The 24,711-nt window shown below is 50.0% G+C and overlaps 1 protein-coding gene and 2 long non-coding RNA genes across 3 annotated transcripts; 2 read left to right on the forward strand and 1 right to left on the reverse strand.

Moving 5' to 3' along the window:
* Positions 1–8,328: 8,328 nt before the first annotated feature.
* LOC119086922 lies at positions 8,329–13,034 on the forward strand. Its single transcript, XR_005090321.1, has 2 exons — positions 8,329–8,481; positions 10,405–13,034. It is a non-coding gene; the product is annotated as an uncharacterized LOC119086922 (long non-coding RNA).
* LOC119086923 lies at positions 12,265–23,074 on the reverse strand. Its single transcript, XR_005090322.1, has 3 exons — positions 23,061–23,074; positions 14,123–14,128; positions 12,265–12,350 (listed from the first exon to the last, which is right to left on the reverse strand). It is a non-coding gene; the product is annotated as an uncharacterized LOC119086923 (long non-coding RNA).
* On the forward strand, positions 14,070–17,380 carry Tlcd2 (TLC domain containing 2). Its single transcript, XM_028866749.2, has 4 exons — positions 14,070–14,873; positions 15,091–15,173; positions 15,375–15,457; positions 15,960–17,380. The coding sequence occupies exons 1-4, from the start codon at positions 14,701–14,703 to the stop codon at positions 16,407–16,409; spliced, it is 789 nt and encodes a 262-aa protein (XP_028722582.1). The 5' UTR covers positions 14,070–14,700; the 3' UTR covers positions 16,410–17,380.
* Positions 23,075–24,711: the final 1,637 nt, after the last annotated feature.

Genomic DNA, 24,711 nt, shown 5'->3' on the forward strand with positions numbered 1-24,711 from the left:
GCGTGGTCACAGCCTTGCAGGTGCTTACTATGGCTCCAGGCAGGGTTCTGCACAGAACAAGGAACAGAAACCAGAGAGTCTGTGCTCAAACTGTGGGTCTCCCTCCAAAGGTCTTCGTTCTGGCTCATGTACAGGCCAGGCCAGCAATAAAACCACTTTGTGTGCTCTGGCGTGTGTGTGTGTGTGTGTGTGTGTGTGTGTGTGTGTGTGTGTGTGTGTGTGTTTTGAGTCTCCTAAGAGTTTGGTGCTGAGGTTCAGGCCTTTAAAAGCACTTAAACCGGGCAGTGTCTGACACCCTCTTCTGGCTTCCACAAGCACCCACACACCCACACATATACACATACATAAAAATAAATGGGTTTTAAAAATTAAAATCCAGCCGGGCAGCAGTGGTGCATGTCTTTAACCCCAGCACCCTGGAGGCAGAGCCAGGCGGATCTCTGTGAGTTCGAGACCAGCCTGGTCTACAGAGCGGGATCCAAGACAGTCACCAAAACTACACAGTTTGGTTTGTCTCGAAAAACCAAAAAAAATAAAATAAAAAAAAATTAAAATCCAGTTGTGATGGCACACACTTTTAATCCCGGCATTTGAGAGGCAGGGGTAGGCAGATTTCTCTGAGTTCAAGGCCAGTTCAGTGTACAGAGTGAGAGACCAGCAAAGGCTACATAGTGAGACCCTGTCTCAAAATTAATAAGACAGATCAGGCAGAGGATCATTGTAAGTTCAAAGCCAATGTAGTTGAGTAAAGACTTCCAGGCCACCCAGGGTTATACAAGACCCAACTTGAAAAAGAAAGGGGGAGAGAAGAAGGAGAAAAAGGAGAAAGACTGCCCAAAGAAAAGACGCCAGTGGTTTAGATAGGATAGATTCCATCTGTTTCTTCTTCAGGGGCTGCTGGAGGCCCAGATGTGCTTGGTCACATGACCTTATATGTAGTAACTTCCCCATTTGTGGAGTGCTTACCAGGAGTTAGCCACCTGCCAAAAGCTTTACATATCTCATTTCATTTCTCTCTCTCTCTCTCTCTCTCTCTCTCTCTCTCTCTCTCTCTCTCTGGTGTGTTTGTTGTTTTTACTGTGTGTGAGAGTGCATGTGTGTGAGTGAGCAGCTGCACGTGTGCCTAAGTACACATGTAGGGGTCAGAGAACAACTAGAAAGTCGGTTCTTTCCTTACACCATGGGATCAGGGACTCCAGCTCAGGTCATCAGGCTTATGCAGCAAACTCTTTTGCCTGATGGACCATTTCACCAACTCAAGTTTGGGGAACCTTGCCGGGCAGTTGTGGTGCACACCTTTAATCCCAGCACTTGGGAGGCAGAGCCAGGTGGATCTCTGTGAGTTCGAGGCCAGCCTGGTCTACAGAGCGAGTCCCAGGACAGGCTCTAAAGCTACAGAGAAACTCTGTCTTGAAAAACAAAAAAAAACAAAAAACAAAAAGCAAGAGCTACTTTCATACCTAGTTTAGGATGAAGAAGCTAACCGGCCACCTTTGGTAAACTTGTTAAAGATCACATAAGAAAAACTTGAGACAGGAATTAAATCCAGGCCAAATAATTTTAAAACCAGTGCTTCACATCAGCATACTGATGCACACCTGTAATCCCAGCCCTTGGGAGGTGGAGGTGGGAAGAGCAGAAATTCAAAGTCATCCTGACTGTGGAGGGAGTTTGAGGACCAACCTGGGCTACATGCTACCCTATCTAAAAAGAAAAAGAAAAAAAAGAAAAAAAGAAGGAAAAGAAACAAATTTATCGTCTTTTGCTTCATGCCTACAGATCCAATGTGGCTGGTTGTTTCCAGTTCCTGCTGTCAGGACTTCCCTACCATGAGGGACTTGAACTGTGTCACATATTCCCAAACTGCTATGTAGATGAAGATGACCTCGGACTTCAGACTCTCCAGCCTTCTCCCGTCAAGTGCTGGGATCACAGTTATTCACAGATGGAGCATCATGACTTTATCAGTGACTTCAACCAAAGTGTGAATGAACCCCAGCTGTAATTCCAGACATTGTCTGGTGGCTTTCCATTTACCCAGCTATGAAATACAAGGCCCGTAAGCGGTCCTACATCCAGAGACAAAGTGGTTATCTGAGTGAGAAATGTTCCCCATAAGCGCAGGCCTTTGAACTCTTGGTCCCAGTTGGTGGTATTGTTTGAAGGGGTGAGAGAGAGAGGTGTGGCCTTGCTGGTAGAATACATCACTGTGGGCAGGCTTGAGGGTTCAAAGCTTCACCTCACTACCAGTTTGTTTTCTCTGCTTGTGCTACTTGGCTTCCTGATTCTGCCTCTCTGGCAGGATGGACTCTTACCTCTCTGGAACCAGAAATAAACACATTTTTTTTTTTTTTAAAGACAGGTCTCTCTACATAGCCCTGGCTGTCCTAGATCTCATTATATAGATCAGGCTGGCCTCAAACTTACAGGAATCCTCCTGCCTCTGCTTCCTGAGTGCTGGGGTCTAAGGTATGTGCCATCGTTCCTGGCTAAACTCTCCTTCTGGAGCTGCCTTTGGTCTTGGTGCCCCATCGCAACAACAGAGAAGAAAATATCGCAGATGAGCTGTCCTCAAGGATGAGATGAGACTCAGGAAAAGGGATGTTTAGTCAGCCTGCTGGGCCAACCATCCCTATGACCTGATTGGCTTTCGAGGATCTCAGACTATGCACAAATGATAATGACTCTCATTCTAAAAGGGCCCTGAGGTGAACCGTCAAGAGATTAGTTGGTATTTGTTCTACAAATGACTGAAGAAGATTAGTATAACTTAATGTGTGGATTTTCAAACATCATACAGACTAAGGCAGGGCCACTCTGGCTGTATCTTACCTGCCTCTTGAGGGCTCTGATGCAACTCCGTAAGCATTCAGGGAGAGAGCCACACTAGACACATGGGACAATCCATAAATCACTGCAGCAGGACAAGCCCTGGAACTCTCACTGGATCTGCTTAAGTTACTTCCATGCATCATTTTACACAGCTGTAAAGTGCAGTTAAGGGCTGGGCAGATGGCTCAGTGGTTAAGAGGGCCCTTCAGAGGACCACGGTTCAATTCCCAGCACCACATAACTAACAACTTGTCTGTAGCTCCAGTTCCAAGGGGATATGACGCCCTCTTCTGGCCTCCATGGGCACTGCACACATGTGGTGCACAGAGAAACATGCAAGCAAAACACCCATTCACATAAAATAAAAATGTCTTTTTTAAGAAGTCTAAAAATAAAATGAAGTTAATGGGGAAAAGTGATAAGTTTTAGGCCTCCTGAAGGCCTCTCCACTGACGCAGCAAACGGAATCAGACCGAATTGGAAAGCCCAGGTTTAATGGGTAAAGTGTTCAGGGTGACTCCCCGCCCCTGCAGAGAGGAGGGGGACACACGGGACACGACACAACATCGACTACACATGAGACTGAGAGGAGAAGAACCATGTGTCTGTTTTCGGGGATGCTGCTTATATACCCTGTGGAAGTGGCCTGTAGCCTCTCTGGGGGAGGAGCTGTGTTTGGCAGGCTTTGAAGGGGTGGGTTTAGGGAAGGATGGGGAGGGGAGTTGAGGTGGATCTTCCACCAGACTCCTTCCAAACAGTAAGTTTTGTTTCACTTCAGTCAGTGTTAGGGACTAGAGAGATGGCTTCCTGGTTGCTTGTTACTTTCACAGAGGACGTGGGTTTGGTTCCTGGCACCTACACTGGGTGGCTCACCGCCATCTGTAACTCTACTTTCAGGGGGTTTGGCACCTCCCCTGGCCTCTGTGGGCTCCAGGGACTCACAGGGTGCATGCATACATATGCAATCAAAATATTCACAAACATTAAAAAAGAAAAGAAAGAGCCAGGCATAGTGGTGCTTGCCTTTAATCCAACACTACAGAGGCAGAGGCAGGAGAATCTCTGTGAGTTCCATGCCAGCCTGGTCTATGAAGAAGGTTCCAGGATAGCCTGGGTGACATAATGAGACCTTGTCTCAGAGAGAGAGAGAGAGAGAGAGAGAGAGAGAGAGAGAGAGAGAGAGAGAATATACAGGCAAGTGAGCTTATATTCTCTTTTAATCAATTAAACTAGTATTCCTGTACTTGGACATTATTATTTTTCAGTTGAGAAACAAGATGGCCCATGGAAATTCTCTATCTTCAGGTTAGATATGAGAACCTGAAACCAAAGGACAGGAGATTTTTGTTTGTCCATTTGCTTTTTGCAGCACCCTCCCCCCCCATACACACCTTGGAAGTATGTGTAGAACCCAGGAAAGAACCTTTTTCTTAAATCAGAATCTTAATATGTACCCAAGGTGAATCTTGAATTCAAGATCCTCCAGCCTCCTCCCTTTTTCTCTCTCCCTCCCTCCCCTCCTCTCTCTGTCTCTCATGATTTGTTTATTTTTATTTTATGTGAGTTGATGTTTTCCTGTATGTGTCTATGTGAGGGTGTTGGATCTCCTGGAGCTAGAATTACAGACAGTGAGCTGCCATGTGGATGCTGGGAATTGAACCCAGGTCCTCTGGAAAAACACTCAGTGCTCTTAACTACTAAACCATCTCTCCAGACCCTAATCTTTTTTTCCGGATGGGAGGGGGCAGGGTTTGAGACAAGGTTTCTCTGTGTAACCCTGGCTGACCCAGAACTCATGCTGTAGACCAGGCTGGCCTCAAACACAGAGATCTGCCCTAGTGCTAGGACTAAAGGCGTGTGACAGGCCACCACCTCTGAAACGCTGAGGTAACAAGTGTGCCTTCTTACTGCCGTCTGTGAGGGACTGTTTTGATGATCCAAAGGTTGTGCCTTGGTACCAACAGAACGGGATCCGAAAGGTCTTTGCTCTGGTCTCAGTTTATCTAAACTGAACAAAAACTACTTTTCTCTAAGTCTGTGTGCTCTGCCCTCTAGTGGTGTTGGCTGTATACTACAATAATGATCTTGAATGTGTTTAAATTTACCTCTAGTGTCCTCTCAAGGCTGGGTGGGACCTGGCTTCTAGGGCACTGCACTTTCCTTTATCTGAATTTTGTAAAACATCTTGGCTTTGTTATCTTGGGGATTGAACCCAAGGCTTCCTGCATGCTAGCTGAGCAAGTGCTCTGCCACTGAACAAACTTTAAGGTGCACGTCTGACTTAGTATGGAGCGAGACCCTGGAGCCTGGACTTTTGTCATGAACCCTGGATAGCTCTGATGCACAGACATTCAAGGCACAGCTTGAAAAGTAAGGCTTTGGGGGCTGGAGAGATGGCTCAGTGGTTAAGAGCACCAACTGCTCTTCCGGAGGACCCGGGTTCAAGTCCCAGCACCCACATGGCAGCTCACAACTGTCTGTAACTCCAAGATCTGACACCCTCACACAGACATACATGCAGGCAAAACAAATAAATAAAATAAAGAAAAAAGAAAAGTAAGGCTTTGGAGTACAGGGGGTACAACTCAGGGTCACGTGGTCTGCTTTATGTGAATAAAGCCCCACCACTACTACCATTACTGATAATAATTAAATAACACTCTGTAACTGTCTCCCAATTCCCCTCTCCGTCACCTGTGATCTCCTGAATTCCCGCTCAGGCTCCCTTGGGCTTTGGGGAATCTGGGGCCGAGGATTAAGTCACTCCCCTTTGCCTACTTTCATACCGTGTTTCCAGAAGAACACTTTTGGCTCGGCAGTGAGGAAACTGCAGCTGCCTGTGGGCCACCAGCCCGCGCCAAGTGAGGTCAGCAAGAAAGAAGCTGGCAAAGAAAGTGCCAACCGTGGGTCCGCTGAATTTGCACCGTGCTAAGAGGTTTCAAACAATGTCTTCTTAAAACCCTACCCGAAACCATCCTTTAGGATTTATACTGCTTTGGAGATGAGGAAAATATCATCCCTAAGCTCACTTGCCAGTCAGCACTGGAATGGAAAGTTTGCCTAATTCAGTGCTTCTCACCTAGAGTCGATTTGGACTCCCCAGGGGAAAATTGGGGACACTTCTGTTAGTTATAATTGGGATCCTATGCTGCTGGGATCTAGGATAGAGGCCAGGGTAGTGCTGACCGTCCTACTGTGCACAGGGCAGCCATGCACATAAGAAATTATCTGGCTCAACCTATCAATAGTGCTAAGGTTGAGAAATCTCAGCCTGAAGCCCATGCTCTTGGCCTTGAGGTGGTGGGAGGAGGCTAGAGAGGAATAACACACAGAAGGGCCACCCCAGGGGTCTTGAGTGAACAGGGAATGGGGCTCCTATGCGAGGGAGAATGGAGAATGGGGCAGCTTGTTGAAACTCCTCTTTCTTCCAAGCTTGGCCAGAGCCCTGCTCAATTTCCCCCAACCCTGCCAAGTCAGTCCCGGGACTTCACACTAAGTTTGTCCTGGAGTGACCCTGACTCCCAGCTCAGAGCTGGGGTAACATATTTACCTGGGTCTTCCCGTAGGAGTTCCCAGAAGACGACCCTGGCTTCTAGGACCCGTGTGTTCCACCTGCAGTACTGGAGCTAACAAAACGTTGGCACATTAGCTGTGGGAGGGGGTGGGCTAAAGTAAAGTGGTACCTAAGAAGTTAGACGTGGAGGAAGCAGGCAAAGGCAGAGGACTCCCCCAGCTACCTGACCCAGGAAGGGAAACAGCGAGAACCAGGCAGCTGGCACAGGAAACAGGGTTCTGACCCACCAGGCTTACTTTACACAACCTTTCCTTTTCCCTCGGCCTGGACTCGGTTTCCCTGTACCATCCTCGGGAGCCTACTGGAGCACCCACACTCAGCTAGCCACCATAACAGGCCTCCCCACCAAACTGACAGTGCTGACAAAGTATCTCCGGTTCCAATTTCCTCAGAACTCTGAAAAACTAAGATGTTGGGGGAGGTGGCAATCCTGGAGTGATGGAGAAAAGATCACTGAAAGAACAAATCCATAACCCTCCAACCTCCATGCTTGGGGTTCCATTTCCTTCCCTTACCACCCAATGGGGGCACGGGGGAGGGCGGGGGGGGGCGGATCTGAGCAAAGGAGATGGAGAAGGACAGGCTAAAAGGAGGAGGATGTGGTTAAGGCTGATTCGTCCCCTGGGGTCGAACAATCAGCTGTTACTGGGGCGGAAGGCAGGAAGTCTCCTTAAAGGCACAATGTCCTGAACGCAGAACTTAGGAGTCTGAAGAAACGTTAGCAGTCACCTAGCCCATACTTGACCCAGGAGCTACCTCAGGCTCCCCTCTCATTTCTCCGCCTCAGTTGCCGGCACCCTCAATCTGGATATGATGCAAAAGTCAAGAACCCCGGGCCACAAGTTCCTCCTTGAGGGTGAGGAGGGAGTGATGAGGTGGTCCCAGGCTTGTCCCTTTAAATAAGCAATTCAGCAGCTTTTGCCAAGTCATTGGGTTCATTTCAGTTTTTGCCCACCCCCCGCTCTTCAGGCTCTGATTGGCCCCTGGGGAAGGAGCAGCCTCTTCATTGGTCTCCACCTTTGAAATCACTTCCCTAAGTAGGTCTGAGTCAGTGAAGCGCTTTGGAGGCCGGGACTGAATGGGTGCAAATCAGAGAATGGGGTTTCTGGCTGTATTACTTTTCCACAGATCGTCCCCTAATTTCTAAACAGACGCCTTCTCTCAAAAGTGAGAGCTGTGCTATAAATCCTTTGTTAGGAAGCTGCCCCTTGAGAAGCCGTGGCTCTTCGGCGACCAGGACGAGACAGACCTTTACTAGAAAAGACTCCTCTCACTAGACCCACGAAGGGTAGCCTAGATCTCCAGTGAAGACAGGGGCCGCGCGGGTGACAGTCGTCCCTATTCCCCGAAGCCCTCGGGAGTTCTGCTGCCTCGGTGGCTGACTTCCATCTTCAGTTCTGCCCAATCCTGTTGCTCTGCGAGCTCCACCTTCCTTAACTTAGGCCTTCTGTGGAGGCTGGTGAATCAGTTCTGAGGTTGTCTAAAAGAAGTTCCAAGAAGGAGGGGCTGTAGCCCTTTAAGGACTTCCCCGCGACCGATTCAGAGATCAGTTTAAAAATGCCAACTCACAGAGCGCGCTGCATTCTGGGAAGCCGGGTGTCACCGTAAGAACTTCATTGACCAAGATGCATTGCAAAAACACACGCCTTCACTTCCTTCTGCTCTTTAAACTATGGCTTGACGTAGAACTGGTCTAAGCAAGTTGCCTAGGCCGAGGGCTAGCCACACCTTTTCAGCTATTGGCCAGCTGGTGAGTTGTTGGGCGTGGCTTAGGGAAGTTCCTCCAGGCAAGGGGGTGGCCTCCTTGCCAATCAGAGCCCAGACGTCGGGAGGGGCGGGAGTAAGCGGAGGTGCTGGCGCCCCCCCCCGAGTGGGTGTGGTCACGTTGCTCAGCAGTGGGCGGTGATTGGCCCTGGGCGGTGCATTCGCAGCTCGTGCGTCACGACGCCGCCAGCTGATCGGAGACTGGAGCCGGTGTGTGCTGGGCGATGGGAAGAGACAGAGCGGTCGGCCGTGCGGAGAGGACGCAGTGATTTTGCTCCCCTGTCCTCAGCAACCCCCACACCCAGCATCAGGTGGGTGTGATCTGGGGACCCGGTCATTCCGGGGGGAATCGCGGTAACAGGGTGATGGGGGAAAGTAGGGTCCTGGCGACCACACCCTGCCCTTCTGGGGGAGGGGAGAGGGGGCGGCGGGGACGGGGACGCTCCCGGGAGAGGGACCTGGACTGGCCCGAGTAGTGTGTCTGGACGTTTAAAGAGAGGGTCTCGGACAGGAATCGTGGCAGAAGGTCTGGAGAGGTAATTGGGGGGAAAAGATGAGAGACCAGAGGGCTGGGGACGTCTAACCCCGACGCCCTCTGGTTTGAGTATCCGGGAGCTGACCATTTAGCCTGGGGAGAATCTGGGGGAGCGAGTAGTTTGGAGGAGGTAGAAGCATTGCTTCTACCGGCACTGACTGTGTCAGGGCCAGTTCAAGTCCCTGGCAGGGAAGGGGTCGCTGGGCGGGCCAGCCCCTCCTCTCGTTCCCTCCCGGGGATGTTATGTAAGGGGGGAGGGGAAAGGAGTAGGGGGCGGCGGTGCAGAGGCCTTATGCAACCCAAAGGTTAGGGTTTCACCGCGGTTGGGCGGAGGTTGGGGGGGCGGACAGGAGGAGGGCCTGGAAACTCTACCCCAACCCCCCCCCCTCCAGCCTAACTGGCCGTCTTGGACAGAGAGAAGGTCACCTTTGCACCTCCCCCCAGTATGTCCGGTGGTGAGGCCCCTAGCCCCGGCTTGGCCATGACCGCCTGGGAAGCCCGCTGGCTGGGTGGGGCGCCTGGGTTAGTCATCGCTGGGCTCCCTCTCTCCCCACCTCCTGGCCAACTCTTGGCCCCTCCCCACAGCCTCCGGCTAGGCTAACGTCCCCACCTCCCTCTGGCCCTAGTTTCAGCCTCCAACTCATTTGGCCTGTCATCCTGGCTGTCAGAGTAGGCTAGAAGCTGTCGAGGTGCCAGAGGGTTGATGGAGCAGCTGGTCAGAGGGTCAGTGCCCTGGGCCCACCCCGCCCGGCAGCCAAGGGCACCTGCTTGGCACAAACTCTCAGCAGCCAATGAACCCTGTAGCTGAACAGAGCCATCTCGGGCAGAGAGAGGAGTGGACAGAAAGTGATCACCTAGGAGAAGGAAGATACCACAAAGTTTATGCTTCCCAAGAGGCTTTTTTGGAATTTGAAAATCGCCCACCCCACCATAATCTTTCCACTCCCTGAATATAGAAATCCCAAGGCACAATCTCCTTGGCCCCTCAATCTGGCAGTGGCCGTGCCCTTGGACTGACTGTGCAGAACCACCCTCTCCAGCTCACAGCCCTCTAGCCTGCCACGCCCCCAGCCCCCTCCCTGGGCCATGCTGCAGGGCCCCGGCTTTTCCTGCTGATTCATGCGTTGGAAACTGTGGGGGCGGGGCTTGGAACTTGGAACAAAGTTCAGACGTGGAGGGGCCGGCAGACAGCCTGGAATTCATACCAGATGTACCCGGAATGTGCAAGCGGAATGCCTGGCATCTCAGAGTCCTGAGGAAGCTGCCCAGCCACCCTGCCCATACCTCCCTCCCCTCCCGCCTTTGGTCAGCTGTCCTCTCCCTCATACTCCTCAGAGCCCCCGCCGACCTTCCAAACTCTAGCCCTCCTCCCCATTCTAATCCTCCACCGACCCTCCTTCCCGCTGAACTCACTAAGAGCAAGTCAGTTGAGCCAATCTACTTTTTCACTTGGGACCTAGGTTCTAGACCCTGCCCTTTGAATGCTGAAGATGCTGGAGTCCTCAGCCGGTTGCCAAGGTAGCTAGTGCCTCCTGGTCTGTAAAGCGGGGCAAGAGACGTGCATTTAGAAGCCTCTTGCCTCTCACTCAAGAACCCCTCATTAGAAGGTATTGAAAGTCAGCTTGAGCTAGTGGGTCCCGGTCGCTCGCTGTCCCCCAGCCCTGTTCTGAGCTCTCCTGTTTTTCTCCCTCCCGTTTAGGAACCTGTGCCTCCCACACCCTCACCTGGCTGAGCCGCAGTAGTTCTTCAGTGGCAAGCTTTATGTCCTGACCCAGCTAAAGCTGCCAGTTGAAGAACTGTTGCCCTCTGCCCCTGGCTTCGAGGAGGAAGAGGAGGAGCAGCTTCTTTGCCTACCATCTGGAAGGTGACAGAACTGGCCTTGGGAAGGGCTGGACAGCCGGGTGATGGCTTTAAGGAAAGGTGCCCCGGGGAGCCCTTACCCGCACTGGCCCAGCCAGAGATCCAGGTTAAAGGCCCTGACTGAATTGGGGAATAGGTGGCCCCACCTCCCCAAGGTTAGCTGATCTCTGTGTGGCAATGGGAAGGAACGGAAGGAAAGTCTGCCTACCTGTTTACCAAGACTTCCTTGTAGGCCTGCCCTTCTTATCTCTCACCCTCTGCCCCAACTTTCCTTTCACATGAGGTCTCAAAGTAAATGTACTCCCGGGGAGGTGACACCAAAATTCTGATCTGAGTGGTCACCCGTGCATTTACCTTTCTCTGTATCTTTTAGATTGGTCCAGACTTTGGATTTAGGGGTACTCACCTCTGTGGGGACCCTTACACATGTCTACTTCTCCATCTGTGAAATGGGGAGTCCCATAGATGAGCAGGCAGGAGGGCATCAGAAGTCCACCTGGGCTGACTCAGAGCCCGGGCTCTTCTCTTTCCGTGGGTGGAAACAAGACGGCTCTTCCTGTAAACTGCTCTCCCTCCCCCACCCCCGGACTACACACCCAGCTCTGGGGGATTGGGGTGGAGGGAAGGTTAGGGTTAAGACCGGTGTAGTGGGAGGCTAGTCCTATGCTGACTTCTCATCATACAGGGGTGACCCAAGGTCTCCCCTCCACCCCAAGTAAAGACTGCAGCTCCTGGATGGGCCCCAGCAGCCACTGCCATTTATTTTCTGCCTTTGCTTTCCAGGATAGTAAGACTCAGCTCAGTGCTGTGCAGGCCAGAAATTGTCTCCTCTAGCCATCGGGGAGACGGGTTGTAACGATAGGACCCCCTTCTGCTGCCTCTAGCTCCTGAGACATGCTTGGGCTTGGGCTCTGGCTGTGGTTCACCTTTGGCCCAGTCTCCCTACCAGAAGATGGGGTTCAGGGGCTACAGGAAGCTGTTTGTTCTGTTGGGCAGGAGAAGGAGGAGTCGTCCTAGCCTATTCTCATTTATGAGCAACTGAGTCATAGGGGAGAATAGACCGCAGAAGCCAGCCCCGCTGCAGCCTGAGATGAGGGTAGGATGTGTAAGGGCCTGCAGCCGAGGCGGGTGGGGAGGCCGAGTCTACTCGGACCCTGCAACGAAGATTGCTCTGTCCCTCCACCCTGCCTTCTTCCCCTCCTCACGCCACTGGTCACAGTGCGTCTCTCCAGCACTGGGTCATGGCTCTGCTATCTTCACCCAACACGGAGCCTCAGAGGTGAGGAAGGGCAGCCTGGAAACACAGAGGCAGGCAGAAGACCAGTGAAGGACCTGGCCTGGAGCCGCCACAGGGGCTTGTCCCAGACATTGGTCAGAGGGGCACACAGAAGCCTGGAGAACACCAGGAAAGAGAACAGCCAGCCTCCGTGAAAGACAAGCTTCCAGCCATCTCCTCTCCAGACCTACCTCCCTTGGAGATGAAGACCCATAATGAAGTATGGTCCTATCTCTTCTCTACCCTGCAGTTTCTGTATAACCACCCTGGAGGAGCATGAGCCACCTCTGAAAGGAAATACAGAGCAAATTCAAAGAGAGACTCAAATGGGTAACACTGGAAAAACATAGCTTTGCCTGGGGCTCTAGCTGAGGTGGGAGAATGCTTGTTCAGCTTGCACAGAGCCCTGTTCTGTCTTTGCACTGCCTAGAGCTGGGTGTGGTGGCACAGGCCTATAATCCCAGCGCCCTGGAGGGTGGTGGTAAGAGGATCCTACATCCAAGGTCATCCTGGACTACGTGAGACACTTGTCTCAAAAAAAAAAAAAGCAATTAAAAGAAGGCTGACATTGATGAAAGCATTTCCCCTCATCATGGTATAACAGGTCAATAGAGGCCGAAGGAACACACCCATACGTTGTGGGCAGTGGCGTCAAACATTGTAAGAGATGTCTTTTGGCTTTGTAATTTTGTGTTCCAGAAATGTATCTTAAAATCAGAGTTTGGTTATAAAATGCTTATCTCAGGGATAATGTCTGGAAATCCATTCTTTTTTTGCTGTTTGGAAATCTATTCTTTTTCTGCTGTCATGAAAATCCGCAGTGGGGGTTGCTTGGGTGAATTATAGTCATCCCAGTGGTGGAGTACTGCACAGCCATCCAGAGTCCTGCAGAAGAAAAATTGACTGGAAAGAAAAATGCTCTTTGAATATTAAAGAGATTATAAAAAGTGTGAGTTTTGTGACCTTAATTTTGTCTTTAAACAATTTGTTTTAAAATATGAGTGAATACTTGTAATACATAGACTAAAAAAAAAAAAAAGACTCAAAGTAGACTCAAAATGTTAGGAGTGGTTATTTTTGAATGATGGGATAGAGCAATTGTGAATTTCCCCCTTGTTTTCCCGTCATTCTAAGTTTTCTATACTAGTTGTATATTGCTTTTGCATGTTAAATAAATGATAGCAAAAGATAAATGTGATTTTTAAAATTTTTACTTTTTTATGTGTATGAGTGTTTTGCCTACATGCATGTATGTGCACCATTCTTCTGCCTGGTGCCTCCAGAGGCCAGAAGAGGGCTTAGAACCTCTTGGAACTGGAGTTGGACTATTTTGAGCCACCACATGGGTGGTGGGAATCGAACATAGGTCCTCTGCAAGAGCAGCCAGTGCTAACTTCGGGGCCATCTCTTCACCCCCTCTACGTAATTTTGAAAAGATTTATATTGTGTGTCTGTGTGGGGGTATGGGCACCTGATGTGGGTGCCTGCAGAGCCAGGAGAGAACATCACTTTCTCTGGAGCTAGAGTTACATGCTGTTGTGAGCTGTCTGATGTGGATGTGGGGAATTGAACTCAGGTCCTCTAGAAGAGCTGCAAATGCTCCTAGCCACTAAAGCCATCATCTCTTCAGTCCTTGAGGTAATTTTTTTAAACTTCAGAGAATTGGATATAGGAGGATGGGCTGTACCTAATTGCCTTGGTGAAAACGTTTGTTTGGGGCACCTATTGCTTCGTGAACGTGTGTGTGTGTGTGTGTGTGTGTGTGTTGCTGGGAATCACACCCAGGGCCTTGTACAAGCGAAGCAGGTGCTCACCACATTGAAGTCAGCCCTGTGAACTTCTTTCTTTAGTTGGCTGAATCCACCCACTTGCTCTGCATACAGGAAGCATTCCTCCGACTTCTGGCTGCCAGCCAGCTGAGGAGGTGTGGCTCGGAGTAAGAAAGAAGGAAAATGCTCAAACCAGTCACTCCAGGGAATTTGGGGTTGGAGAGGATGTTCCTTAAAGCCAAACCAGTCTAGAATCGGAACAGGCTTATAGTGTTGTCACCGTGGGTGTTTATCTCTTGAGTCGGCCTTTTTCTTGAGGCCTGGGAAGGGATGGAGGATGCATTTCAGGTATGTGGTAGTAGTGATTCCCATTTGCCTTCCCTGCCTAATAAAGATCCCCAATGGGGGGGGAAACTTGGGAAGGGATCCCCTAAGACTGCTCCAAAGGGAGTGGGGAGCGCTCTTCGGTTTGGGAAGTACTATGTAAGGGAATGACAGGTGGCCGAGGGCACCTCTGCCTAGCTAGCCATGCTCTCAGGTAAAGGTGAGGTGGTGCAAGGTGTGGGCCCTCAGGGGTTGGCTGCTCTAGCCTTTGGGGCTGTGGGTAATGATGACCAGTAGGTGAGAGATGAGGAAACCAGAGCAGAAGGTGAAAGTTAGTTGGCGGAGCCCCAGACCTGTCAGGTAAGGCTAGACTAGATCGCTTTCTGGAACTCTGAGGGGTTTGGAGACTCGTGGCGTTGGAAAAGACTTCTAGTGTCGTGCAGGAAGGGGGTCTGAGCTCGGTTGCCGGACTTGATGCCCGGGAGCCCCCAACCGGCTACCCCCAGGCAGGGGCGGGACGCCATCATTTCGATGGCTCCACGGGCGGTGGCCCCACAGCTGAGCCAATCACTGCCCTGCCGAGGGATAGGGGCGTGGACAAGCAGGGGAAAGTTACAACAGGTTGGCAAGGCAAGGCAGGCGAGGAAGCCCCCGGCACAGCTCCGTGGAAAAGCCAGATCCCGACTCCGCCGGGGCACTGAGAGGTCCGGTCCACCAGGCGCGGGGATCGAAGACACAAACTGAAGCCCAGCTGACCTGCCAGACCATGGCATCCTGGGGACTCTTTGTGGCTGGCGCCTCCTTCGCGTCATTTCGGGGGCTGCACTGGGGACTGCAGCTGCTGCCCACCCCGGAATCTACTCAGGACAGCTGGATGTGGCGGAACATTTTCGTTTCGCTGATGCATAGCCTACTCTCTGGATCAGGGGCGCTGGTCGGGTGCGGAACTTAGAGACTGACGAAGCACTGAGGGGTGGGGGTGGAGATGAGGGCGTGGAAGACTGAGGTCAGAACGCTGGGTGGGTACCTCTTAGAATAGATAGATTCGAGGTCTTCAAAGTCTGGAGCTGGGTTGAGTTGCAAGCGGATGGAGTACCCAGGGGAAGGCTGGATCTAGGTCTTGGAGAAATTGACCTTAGCCCCCCATCTTCCCCAGGCTGTGGCTTTATCCTCAGATGGTCACCGACCCGATTCATGGCCACCCACCGTGGGCAGTGGTCCTGGTAGCGGTGTCAGTGGGTGAGTGTACAGAAAAGACTGAGCCACGGAAGGCAGCGTGGAAACGGGAATTCTAGGTCCCTCCCCCGCTTTGGAGTGGAGCGGATGTTGCTGGAGGTTTGCTGTGAGGGATTAAGGACCTGGGAAAAGTGGGACTTGAGACACCTCTCTAGGCTGTGCACCAGCGAGGAGCTGATGCACAATCCTCCCCCATGCCCACAGGTTATTTCCTGGCGGATGGAGTTGACATGCTGTGGAATCAGACTTTGGCGCAGGCCTGGGACCTTCTCTGTCACCATGTGGTGGTGAGACTGAAAGGGAGACGCCAGACAGACAGATAGAAAGGAGGCACTCCCAACCCCTCTTCAGCCTTCTGTCCTCTGACTTTCCCACCAAGTCCCCTGAAAACCTATCTTCCCCGTCTTGGACTGAACTGGAGGGAGGTTTTGGCTGCTAGCCACAGTTTGGAGTCTGGGCATTACCCAAGGAGTTTGGATCCCCCACAAACATCCAGCTGGTCATGAAAACACGGGTACAGAGTTTTGCTGAGAGCGAGGAGTCATGGTATAGCATGCGGGAATGAGGCAGAAAAGGCCAGGAATGGAAGCTGGAGTGTGTTATGCAAATAGCGTAGCTCTGGGGTGAGACAGACTCTGGGTGAAGGCTGCTAGATAAGGGTCAGCAGAAAGGTCAGGTTTGGGGGGGAGTCCTACAAAAATGCTTGTGCATCCCCAGTATAGATATTAGGCTGGCGGGACTTGACGGGCACAGGTCAGGCAAAGGTCTGACTTTGAACCTCACCCCCAGGTAGTGAGCTGCCTCAGCATCGCGGTTCTGTCGGGCCACTATGTGGGCTTCGCCATGGTATCTCTGCTTCTGGAGCTGAACTCCATCTGTTTGCATCTGCGGAGGCTGCTGCTGCTTTCCCATAAGGCCTCGTCCTTGGCCTTCAGAGTAACCAGCTGGGCCACCCTGACCACCCTGGCCCTCTTCCGCCTTCTACCTCTAGGGTGGATGACCCTGTGGTTGTTTCGGCAGCACTACCTGGTGCCTCCTGCTGTGGTCATCCTTTGTATAACTGGACTGGTCACTGTGGGTACCATGAGCATCTCACTGGGTATCCGAATCCTGATCAGGGATGTCTTGCAGTCTCGGCCCAACTCATTTATCGTCGTGCACAAGGAGATTCGGCCGATCAAGACGCATGATGGTGAGCCTGTCACCAGGAACAATTCCACTCTCAGTCTGAAAGACTAGAGAAGCGGAGGCTTCCTCTTCTGTCAGCCCTGGGGGGCTGGGGCCGGGAAGAGGAGATGGTAGCCTTCACTGCATAGTCTACTGTGTAGCAAGGGCTAGACTGTATTATCAGCATCTCAGGACCTTTTCCAGCTAACTCATTTCTCTCCCCTTCCCAAGACCCAAGAAGAAATGTGAATGTTAGTGGCTTCGTGGGAACCTAGATTACCGCTCAGTGAATTCCTTTGCTCCAGCGTAAGGACAGACAATGGGACAGGAGATCCTTCTAGAGTCAGGGAGACCTCATTTATGATCAAATTCTGGTGGTGAGATGAGAGCCCAAGAAACATTATCTGTTGCCAGAAGGGATGGGCATGGCAGTTGCCAGGGACAGACAGAAGCCAGGCCAGTGCAGTTGTTGCTGATACCTCCCATCCTCTGGGTCAGACTGCAAGTACTAGGATTGTACTCAACCATACTCTGCTGCACACAGCCTTTCTAATACTTATGTATCTTTTGACCTTTTTAAAGAAATGTAAATTCTTAGATGAACATGGTGTCTCTCCTAAGGCAGCACAGAGCCAGGAGCCACAGAAGAGACTGAACCATCTGGACTGAATACACAATGTGATCACCCAGTGCAAAGCTTTTGAAGGCTCTGGGTTGTGTTGAGCACTGAGGCAGAGGCCCAGCAGGGGAGAAGAGCCAGAGGGGCAGGATAGCTGACTGACCCTTTTCTGGAGTCTTTTGAAGGCTCTCTCTTCCCTGTCTCCACAGCTAGTCTCCTATTGCATGCAGGTCTCCACCCTTTCTAGTCTGAACGTCCAGGTTACAGGAACTGTGGAGCAGATTGGGGTTACTGTTGTATTGAACAGTAAAGTGATAACCCCTTGGCCGGACGGTGGTGGCGCACACCTTTAATCCCAGCACTCGGGAGGCAGAGGCAGGCAGATCTCTCTGTGAGTTTGAGGCCAGCCTGGACTACAGAGTGAGTTCCAGGAAAGGCGCAAAGCTATACAGAGAAACCCTGTCTCGGAAAAACCAAAGGGGAAAAAAAAGTGATAACCCCTAGTCACCCTCAGAAAGGATACAGGAAGCAGGAGGGAGGGGCTTTTAAAAAGCACTGCTAAGGCCAGGCGTTGGTGGTGCACACCTTTAATCCTAACATGCGGGAGACAGAGGCAGGCAGAGCTCTGTGAGTTTGAGGGCAGCCTGGTCTACAGAGTGAGCTCCAGGACAGTCAGGGCTACACAGAGAAACTCTGTTTTGAAAAACGAAAAACCAAAACCATAAAAAAAAAAAGAAGAAGAAGAAGATGAGGGAGAGAGAGACAAAGAGGATGAGGGAGACAGATGTCCACAGATAGCGGTCTCGGTAGAAGAAAGATTAAACCCCATAGAGAAGCCAGGCAGTGAGAACTTGAGGGCAAGAAGAGTAAAGCTTCAGCGGACATATTGAAAAAGCTTGTTACAAACAAAAAGCTTGTTACAAAAGCCTGTTCTACATATTGAAGGACCTGAGAGGAGCCAGATCATAGTGTTGATGGAATGATCACCAAGAAAGCAGGAAAAACAGGAATAAAAGAGGACAGAAAGGGACCCCAAGGGAGGAAGGCCCAGCTAGTCTAGACATCAAAACATTGAAAGCAGACTCAGGAGAGACAGAGGTGGTAGTGGCCAATGGAGAAACTAACAGAGTGAGAGAGAGAGGTGGAGATGGAGAAGAGGGGGAATCAGAGAGGGGACCCAGAAGCAGGGGCAGAGGCCGGAGAGGGGTTGCTGTATAGAAACAGGAAGTACGTTGAGCTGGAGATGGGCAGCTGCAGCGAGAGGCAGACAGGCTGACAGCGACAGGGAGGCAGAGCCTGGGGGGAAGAGGGGGTCGAGTCTTCAGAGGTGCAGTGAGACAGAAGGATAGGGCAGGGCAGAGGAGAACCACGGGGGTGGGGACAGCATGTAAAGCAAGGAGGCAACATCCAGAAGGAGGGAAAGGAGGAACGAAGGGATGGGGAGGGAGGGGGAAAGAGAATGAGAAGCAAAGAGAGAACGTTGCATGAGAGCTCCATTGCAGTCAGAAAAACAGGAGCAAAGCAGAGAAAATAACGAGCAAAGACTGGAGCCTGGCAACGTGGCTGGCACATGCTGATAATGCTAGTGCTTGGGAATGACAAGCAGGAGGATCAGGAGTCCAGCCTGGGCTACATGAAATCCCGTCTCAACACACAAACCAAAGCAGAAAAAAATGGACATGGCAGCTGCAGCATGATGGAGCATTCTTGAGGTCCTGGGTTCAATGCCCAGCACAAAGAATTTTCCTCTTTTTTTTTTTTTAATGTGGGTTTTGGCAGGTGCTTTGTTTGATATGGGTCTGGTCACCGGGGTAATACCATGGCCAGGTGAAGTAGTCCTCGAGACTGACTCCACGCTTGCCCAGTCATTTGCTGAAAGACTGTCTTCCAGCGGAGGAGAGGAGCGCCACTGGGGAGAGAACATTGAGATTTTAGGTCTCAGAACACTATCCTTATTATACAGGAATAAATTGCTATGCAAATGATTTCATTAGTCTATTGTGAGTGTGATTGCTTTGAGTCATTTCTCTTGGCTCCAGTGGTATCCTGGTTTGCAATATGGTGTGCGTTGTGGAGGCTTTGCCTTGGGAGGGCTTCCTGTTACTGATTTCTCTGCCTCTCCTTCCCCTCCGATTCTTTCCCTCCCTCCCCCCTCTCCCTTTTTCTCTCTCTCTTTCTCTATCTCTCTCTTTTTCTGCTTGTTTTGTGGGTTTTGTTGTTGTTGTTGTTGTTGTGTGTTGGGGGTGGGGTGGGGAAGTTGGATTGGATGTCGTGGAGGCTGGCATCTGAATTTTTCCTGATCTTCCTGCCTGTACCGCCTTAGGACCTAGACCTGTGGGTATGGAAGTGTACTACATACCAGGCCAGGCTAGCACATTCTCTTTGTGACCTACAAATAACTGAAGTGTTTTATTAGATCCTCCATGCCCAGAAAACAAACCTCAGAGCCAGGGCGATGTCTCAGTAGATAAAGATACTTGCTATCAGGACTGATGACCTGAGGTTTTTTTGTTTGTTTTTGCTATTGTCTTTTTTAATTTAATTTTAATTTCATTATTCTTAGTGGTAAGCTCTGGGCTCGGCACTAGAATTCCGATAGATCCGCTTGCCTCCGTCCGCCTCCCAGCAGTGCTATGCATTCAAAGGCGTGCACCACACTGTGCCGGCCTAATAACCTGAGTTTGATTCCTCGAGGAGCCCACAGATGATGGTATTTTAGGCATACGAGCATAGACCTAGTCAATCCATAAATTGCTTCCTCGCGACTTCCTCATGTGCTACTGATGGCGTGAGTCCATCCTTCCCTAATGGGAAACAAAACAAAACAATCAACTGATTTAGAATTAAGCGGGCCAGTGGTGGACCACGCCTTTAATCCAGACAAGCCTCGGGTAGGCAAGAGGCAGGCGGATTCCTCTGTGCAGTGTCGAGGCCAGCCTGGTCCTCCAAAGCGAGTTCCAGGAAAGGCGCAAAAGCTACACAAGAGAATACCAACATGTCATTGAAAAAAAAAAAAAAAAAAAAAAAGAATTAAAAAAAAAGAGCAAACCCAGGTCCTGTGATGGTGGCTCAGAATCAAGGTGCCGTCTACCAAAACTGACCACCTGGTGAAGAGTGAGAACCTTCTCCCTCAGGTTACCCTTTGACCTCCACAGGCGTCACACACATGTGTACCTACACATACACACCACCAAAAAATAATAAAGAAATACACCAAGAAATGTAAGGACGTTTTTAATATTAAAAATTATTTTTAAAAGAGCAAATCTAACTAGGCCTGAGGACACACTTGTAATCCTAGCCCTTAGGAGGCTGAGATAGAAGGATGAGGAGTTCAAGGCTAGCCTCGGGTATGTGATACGTTCAAGACCAGCCTGGGCTACAGAAAAACAGAGAAGAAAGTGGGGGGAGAGGGAGAGAGAGAGAAAGAGGGGGCGGTAGGGGGAGAATGGTCAGCAAAGACTCTGGAAAAACTGAAACTCAAGGGAAAACCCCTCAGGTTTACTTAAGTGAGGAGGAGGAGAGTTGAGAGTGGAGAGCTCGAGAGTGGAAGAGTGGAGAGAGGAAGACCAATCCGTTCAGATGAATTACCTCCGAATGGCATCTCCACGTCAGGATGTTTCACTTTGAAAGTCAGCCAGACCAGTCAGCAACTATCGATTTCTGCACTTTTCAAGACTGCAGTCTCTGCCCAGCTTTCCTCTGCAGACATGACAGCCACTGATGTTGGCATTGTTGAGCAGTACCTGCCTCGGATCTGGTAGATCACCACACACCTTCTGCAGGATCTGGACACAGATGTGATTCTCAGTCTCAGGGAGTCTTTCTTTGAGGGTCCCTGGAAAGGGCTCCCTGCCTGCCACCACTGAAAACACAAACCTTGGGATAACATGTGACATTCCAGGGAATAAGTGTATATATGTAGGATGTAGCCCTGGCTGTCCTGGAATGCACACTATAAACCTGGGTGGCCTCAAATCTCAGAGATCCATTTGCCTCTGCTTCTCAAGAGCTAGGATTAGAGGGGTGTACCACCATGCTTGGCTCGTGGTTTATTTAGTTTTATTTTATGTGTATGAGTATTAGCATGCTTATATCTGTGTGTTTCATGTGCACACCTGGTGCCCACAGAGGCCAGATGAGGGGGTTGGTTGCATCCTCTGAAAATGAAGTCATGAACAACGGTAATCAGTCAGTGAGCGTGCTGGCGATGAAACTCAGTTCGTCCACAAGAGCAGTAATGCCCTTATCTGTTGAGCCATGTCTTCAGTCTCAGATTTCTCAGTTAATCTTTGCCCTCTCACTCAGCCCCACCTGCTCTTGCCCTTGAGAGAACTACTTCATCTCCTTGACCTTCACCAGCCGCTGGTGCCAGTCCTGGTGGCTGAGAGACATGCAGATCCCAAGTTCAGGCAGTGCAAGAGGAGGCCAGAGAAGCCCTTGGAGCTGGAGTGCCACACACTCACCTGTTCCCTTCAGCCACTTGTCTGAGTATACTTTGCCCCAACCTCCTGCCCTTCCTTCCTCCTAAATCTAAATCTTTGCCCAATCCAAAGGTGCCCCTCCCCCACAGTAATCCAAGTGATGCCTAGGGACCCTAGGGAGTTGGGAGAGAGAAATTTGCGCAGCTTAAGGCAGCTGCAGTAGTATTTCTTTACTGTATAATGAATCTTAAAAATTCATGCCAGGGCTGGGCGGTGGTGGTGCATGCCTTGAATCCCAGCACAGCCAGGCAGATCTCTGTGAGTTTGAGGCCAGCCTGGTCTACAGAACAAGATCCCAGACAGGCACCAAAACTACACAGAAAAATCATGTCTCGAAAAATTAAAAAAAAAAAAAAATCATGCCAGGTGGTGGTGGTGCTCACATTTAATCCCAGGACTCAGGAGGTAGAGGCAGACAGATCTATGTGAGTTCTAGGCCAGCCTGGGATACAGAGTGAGTTCCAGGACAGCCAGGGATACACAGAAAATGGGGGGAAAATTATTGTTTCCTTTGCTGTGCAGCAACTTTATTTTCACGTAGTCACGTCTGTTGAGGATGGTTAGTTTCTGTGCTGTTGATGTTTTATTCAAAAAGTTCTTGCATACACCAATATCTTGAAGGGTATCCCTTATGTTTTCTTCTAGAAGTTTCAGTGTTTCGGGTTTCAAATTAAGGTCTTTGATCCACTTTCTTTTCTTTTTTCTATTTTTTTCCTCCCCGAGACAGGGTTTCTCTGTGTTGTTTTGGTGCCTGTCCTGACCAGGCTGGCCTCGAACTCACAGAGATCCGCCTGGCTCTGCCTCCTGAATGCTGGGATTAAAGGCGTACGCCACCGCTGCCTGGCCCTTTTGTTCTTTTTAACACTTATTGAATTTGTTGTTTGACAGGTTCATACACGGGTAAAGTGCATCCTGGGTAGCTTTCTCCTTAAGATAAAAGCGAAACTCACTGAGTGGCCTGTAGATTCCAAGAACCTCCCTTTGTCTGTCTTCACACTTGGTCCCATCTGCTTTACGCTTTGGATAGCTCTCTACGTTTATTAACTAGCTCATGCTTCTTTCTCTCTCTCTCTCTCTCTCTCTCTCTCTCTCTCTCTCTCTCTCCTTCTCTCTCTCTTTCTCTGTTTGAGACAGAGTTTCACTTTGTAGCCACGCTAGTACCAAACTTGAAATAAATCTCTCACCTCAGGCCCCTGAGTACTGGCACACCTCCTCTCCAGCTTCCCATCTCCTCCCAACTTCTCCCAACATGACTGAAATGTTGATGATGTTAATAACTGGGCTGAGGTTGTAGCTTGATCGGTAGAGTGCTTGTCTGGCACACACTAAGACTTAGACTCCATCCATGCACAGTTACATAGACCAGGCATGGTAGTGCAGGGCTGTAAGCTCAGCCCTTGAGAAACGCAGGCAGCAGGGGCAGAAGGTCCAGTCATCCGCATCTCTCACGTTTGAAGCCAGGCTGGGTTATAAAAGACCCCATGTCAACAATATAAATAAATCAATCAATCAATTTTCGAGTCAAGTCATACACCTTTAGTCCAACACGCTGGAGGCAGAGGTGGGCAGATGTCTGTGAGGTCAAGGCCAGATGGTCTATAAAGCCAGGGCAGTCAGGACTACACAGTGAGACCTTGACTCAAACAAACCAAGTTCATTTTTGCATAACTATGAACGGATATAGTGCTAGCTCACCCTCAGTCGTTTGTTGTTTGGTTTGTTTGTTTTGAGCCAGGTGCTGTCCCTTTTCTATAGGGGAAGGTGAATCAGTAACTCCTGACACTGAAGGCCCAAGAGGAGCTGTGCTTCTTAGTTGGGAAATACTATAAATGTGATGTGGAAATGCATCCGAAAAGAATCAGTTCAGTCAGTGAACAACCTTTAAACACAGTCTCACTGTGCAGCCCAGGGCACTTTTGAACCCTCCATGCCCAAAATACAGACATGTGCCACGACACAGGTTGAAATCGGCCTCCTTGTGAGGAGGAAACATGAACAGGAGAGTCTGTCCTTGTTAGCAAATCTTTTCCACAAGCTTTATGAGACTTTATTGCTTTCTCTTTACAGTTTTTTTTTTTTTTATCACATTTATTTATTTGTTGAGGGGAAGCCTGAGCGTCATCGGCCATGTGTGTGAGCACCCACAGCACGTGTGTAGAGTTCAGAGGATGACTTGAGGGAGTCGGTTTCCTCCTCCTCCTGTGTCGGTCAGGTGGGTGGGACTCAGGTCACTCAGTCTTGGTAGCAAGCTCCTTTATCCATGGAGTCATCCCGCCAGCCCAACTTTGTCTTTTCTCTTTGTTATGTCTATCCACCCCAGATAAAGAGGACATCGACAAACCAAAGAAAGGGTTCTGTTCCAGGCCACCTTGGTGACCTCATGTTATCAGGGCTGCTTATAAGAGCACGGGTAACCTTGGACATCTATGTTTCTAGGAACTCTATCCCCAGCAGGGATGACTCAGGAAAAAAAAAAAAAAAAAAAAAAAACATCACCAAAGAGTTCCACCACTTTGCCCAGCAAATGTTTACCTCCTGTATGACCTTGAGGGTGGGTGAGTGAGCCTTGTGATTTTTCACTAGGACTTCATGTGAATGATCACAGCTGGTCTACTTCATAACCAGAATGGTGAAGTCTAACTGAGAAGAAACAGCCACACTATGGTGCGCCACTCTGCCTGGTTCCAGTTTTCTTTCTTTTTTCTTTCTCTTTTCTTCCTTCCTTCCTTCCTTTCTCTTCTTTTCTTTTTCTTTTTTCTTTTTTTTTTTTCTTTTTTTTTTTTTTTTGTGTGTGTGTGTGTGTTGCTGAGGATTGAACCCAGGATCCTGTGTATAGAAAGCAAACTCTACCAGTGAGCTACAGTCCCAGACCTAGTGTTCAATTTCTTTCTTTCTTATTAGGTTTTATTTTTATTTGGTTGTATGTGTTTATGTGAATGTATGCTATGTGTACAAAGAAACCTGAGGAGGTCAGAGGACAGTGTCTGAGCCCCTGGAGTTACAGGGGTTGGGAGCTGCCCTGTGGTGCTGGAAACTGAACCTGTGTCCCCTGCAAGAGGATTGCGAGTTCTTAACTATTTCGCTGCCTCTCCAGCCCCATGGTTCTATTTCTTCATTAACTTTTTATGGGCTGGGATTATGGCTCAGTGATAGAGCATTTGCATTCAAGTACTCCGAAGTTCAATTCTCCTTTTTTCTTGTTGTTGTTTCAAGACAGGGTTTCTTTGTGTAGCCTTAGCTGTTTTGGAACTTGCTTTTAGACGAAGCTGGC

The sequence above is a fragment of the Peromyscus leucopus genome, chromosome 8b (genome assembly GCF_004664715.2).
Source record: "Peromyscus leucopus breed LL Stock chromosome 8b, UCI_PerLeu_2.1, whole genome shotgun sequence".
In the NCBI taxonomy this organism is placed as follows: domain Eukaryota; kingdom Metazoa; phylum Chordata; class Mammalia; order Rodentia; family Cricetidae; genus Peromyscus; species Peromyscus leucopus.